The sequence below is a fragment of the Frankliniella occidentalis genome, unplaced genomic scaffold, assembly GCF_000697945.3.
Source record: "Frankliniella occidentalis isolate FOCC.00 unplaced genomic scaffold, Focc_3.1 Scaffold29, whole genome shotgun sequence".
Taxonomy (NCBI): Eukaryota; Metazoa; Arthropoda; class Insecta; order Thysanoptera; family Thripidae; genus Frankliniella; species Frankliniella occidentalis.
In genome coordinates, this window is record NW_026267159.1 from 1,885,174 (window position 1) to 1,888,717 (window position 3,544).

The window sequence follows — 3,544 nt, forward strand, 5'->3', positions numbered from 1 at the left end:
TATTTTTTCTGGGATGGTTTCTATCTTTTCTGATAAATTTTGGGCTGAACAGCCTCTAGGCGTAAAGGAGAAGGTCACAGGGGCAGAAAATGGACCCTGGTCCTCTCCCTCCATGCATGCGTGCCGAGTCTCGCGGCGTGGAGATGAGATGTGCGTCGGCGCGAGTGGGTAGACGGACCGCGGGCGCGGCGGGGCGCGCCAAGTCCCAGGTGGCGCAGCCCGCGCGCAGCCCCCCTCCCGGCGGGTCCCCAACCTGGCGCCGCGCCTAAGCATTTGAATACATGCTACGCTTGATCGGGTCGCGCCCGCAGTGGGGTCGGCCCGGCCCGGGCCGGGCCGGGTCGATACTCCTTCATGCCACGCATACCGCACTACGCCAGGCTACTACGATATTTCGCGCCAAGGTCAGCGTCTTGTACTTCTCGAGGAAGAGGAGGGCGCGGCGGCGGGGGGCCGCGGGCCGCGGCCTCGTCGGGCGGGCGGACTGCGCGCGAGGTGCGTGGCGTGCTCGCAGCGTGTTTGAGTGCCGAGGGCTACCGGGGTAGGGCGCAAGGGTTGACGCGGGTTGACGCCGCCACCGTCATGCAAGCGAGCTGAATTGGCCTAAATGAGCGCTCACCACCGCGCGACCGACACCCTCTCAAGCTCGCCTCTCCACCTTTTCAACCCCTACCGCCGGGCGAGCCCTTTTCACACCTGCCTGTCCACTGCAGGTACTGCTCCCCGGCCGTGGACCTGTCTGTGTTCCTGTTTCTCAACACGACGGCCTCGCAGCGCGCGGCGCACTGGGACGATTTCTTCGTGTCGTATTACGACGGCCTGACGACGGCCCTGCGGCGCCTTCTGTCCGGCAGCTCCACGGACCCCACGCTGTCGCCCACCATGGGTACGTGTTTGTGTGTGTGTGTGTGTGTGTGTGTGTGTGTGTGTGTGTGTCCGTGTGGCGGGGGTGGCCCGTTACCCGCACGTGTGCGTCCCCCAGACGGCCTCCGCCGCCACCACAACGGTAGGTATTGCAGCGTAGGATGGTTTATGAGCACACTGTCTTTAGCAATACTTTATTTCAATTTTACGGTATACGTGTTTTTCCTTTACAAAGTTTTTCACTATTCTACTTTTGAGCGGCTTCTCGTTGTTTGCTCCACCCAGGCCCTGCAGATGTTATCATGTACTTATTATTCTAACGGTTCTCCTTGTCCACAGAAATGCCGAGTTTGGCGGCGATTCGGGCCGACTTCGCGCGCCACGCTCTCTACGGCTTCGTCATCTGCTCGTACTTCCTGCCCGTGATGCAGGCGGGCCCGCAGGAGGGGTCGGAGGGGTCCACCGAGGAGATGTACGCCGTGGTGAGGAGCATCCCCGACAAATTCGAAGCGGGCCAGACCATGGCGAGCTTTCTCGAATACTTGGGCGAGGACGGCGAGAACACCGTCGCCGACCTGCTGCTCGAGTTTGTAGACCGCGGCCTAGTTGGCCTGTAGCACAAGAACGTACGTTGTATTGATGGTCCCAGTCATTAAGTTGAGGTTGAGGATGTCCTGGTCTGATCATGTCATGTCCTATACTATAACTCAACTTCTTGGATTCACCACCCCGTGCATCGCCAGTGGGTCTGACCTGTGATAACCTGAAAGTGTAGGCAACCTCAAGTAAGAAAATGAACACTTTCCACTCGGTACATTAGCGTTGCACTCGCATAAAAATATGACATCTTTACATATCAATGTACGATGGATAAAAGACATAGTTATTTATTCATCGTTTGGGACACCTAACCTGCTACGGAAAACGAACGTGAATCAGAATGTGTAGCCTATGAAACGGAAAAGGAGGGATGATTTGAATGAACGGTAGGAACAAGACAAGAAGACTGGCAGACTGATAATATGTTCTTATATTTTAGAGCAATTGATTGAATGAAAGCAAAAGCTGGCCGTGCTGCATGCACTGTAAATTTAAAACAAAAATAAAGTTTGCATCAAAATGACTATTTCTTTAGACAAAATTACAGAGTATATGAGTATCATGGGCATCCCAATTGTTTCAATATGTAATATTACGAAATGGAAAAATCATGCTCAAGTAATACTTTTAAAACCTGACGACACACCCAGTACCCAGTGGACAAGGAAATTTCAGAACAATATCAGCAAACATCAGAAAATCAAGTAATATTTTAGGACTTGACATGCCCAGTTAGTAGGCAAAGAAATATCATACCGGTATTTCACCACACATGAACATTACATTTGTCTGTGTTTATTTCAGTATAGTGGCGGGTGTTTTATGCCGCACTTATACCAATAGGGTATTTCAGAGCTGGAGGTGAAGAAGTAAAATGGGAGAACAAAACGCGCACTGCTCATGCGCAGACGCGGAGTGCGGGAAGCAGGGTATATAGTGGGGGCGCCTGCTCATGCGCAGTGCGCGTTTTGCTCTTCCATTTTACTTCTTCACCTAAGCTCTGATATACCCTATTCTTACCGCCCTCTAATCATTCGACGTTGAACCAAGGCCATTGAACTAAGCATGCGGCTGTAGACGGCCAGGCTATCGCAGGCCTGGGGCAGGGCGTATACCCCGGGCAATTATCGAAGGACTCGGCCGAAAGGTCAGCCGGCAGCCCAGCCCTTGGCCGGCCATTGCCTATGGGTGAGGGAGGGCCCGGGCCGCAGTGCCGGAGAATTTCACTGAACTAGATGGTGTCAGGACGGTCTCGTTAGTTTGATTTGAGAAGCAGGGAACTCACTAACAAGATGGAAAACTGTACCATGCTGTTCGGCAACACCCCCGCTTCTTCTTCTTCTTCTTCTTCTTCTTCTTCTTCTTCTTCTATGCCTTTACCTTTAAATAAAAAGAAGAGAAGAACTCCTTCTCCCTGGTAGAGCACTCGCTTGCAAAACGCGTCGCCGATGGAGGGGAAAGTTGGCAGCCCGGGGGCCAGACGCGTCGAGGAGGGCCCAAGGGTTCCCTCGGCGCCCTCTCCTCACCTCAGCGCCCTGTTGGCCGCCCGCCTCGCCCCGCCCCACCCCGCCACGCAACGCCACGCCCGAGCAAGCGGATATGGTTTCCATTCTGTCGGATTAAATGCAAACGGGAAACCACATCTGGCTCATTATAAGTTGGAATGCGCCGGGCCGGGCGGCGTGGGGCGGCGCCGATACACAAAGTGAAGGCCGGCGTGGTGAATAAATTAGTTTCGCGAGGTAATCATTGCAAACTTTCATGGCTGGGGCCGCGCCCTTGCCGCCCCGCCGCCCCGCCCGCCCGGGGACGAGCAGCAGGAGGTCCGACGGCTGGCTGTCCAGGGCGACCGCTAACCCAGCGGCGCGAGAAACTGTCGGCCAAAGTAATTCGGCCGGCTTAAAAAGAAAACCCCAGACAAGTAACGAGTTTGGATCAATACTTGATGAAGTAGTTAAGGCAGGTGCGAACAGAAACACGGTATAAGAGGGGGAGGGGTGATGGGGGTGGGGGTGGAAACGGCAGCAGTAGCAGGAGGGGAAGGCCAACTCGGTTGTCCGTTTTACCTTCAACAACAGCA

At 54.6% G+C, this 3,544-nt stretch overlaps 1 protein-coding gene across 2 annotated transcripts in view; it reads left to right on the top strand.

Moving 5' to 3' along the window:
* Window positions 1-1,987, top strand: part of LOC113213833 (uncharacterized) — an 8,519-nt gene extending 6,532 nt beyond the window's left edge. For both annotated transcript variants that reach the window (XM_026433035.2, XM_052265677.1), the window contains exons 6-7: window positions 714-886; window positions 1,204-1,987. In XM_026433035.2, coding sequence (XP_026288820.1) covers window positions 714-886; window positions 1,204-1,481 — 451 coding nt within the window. In that variant the 3' untranslated portion in view covers window positions 1,482-1,987. The remainder of the gene's footprint in view (window positions 1-713; window positions 887-1,203) is intronic.
* Window positions 1,988-3,544: the final 1,557 nt, after the last annotated feature.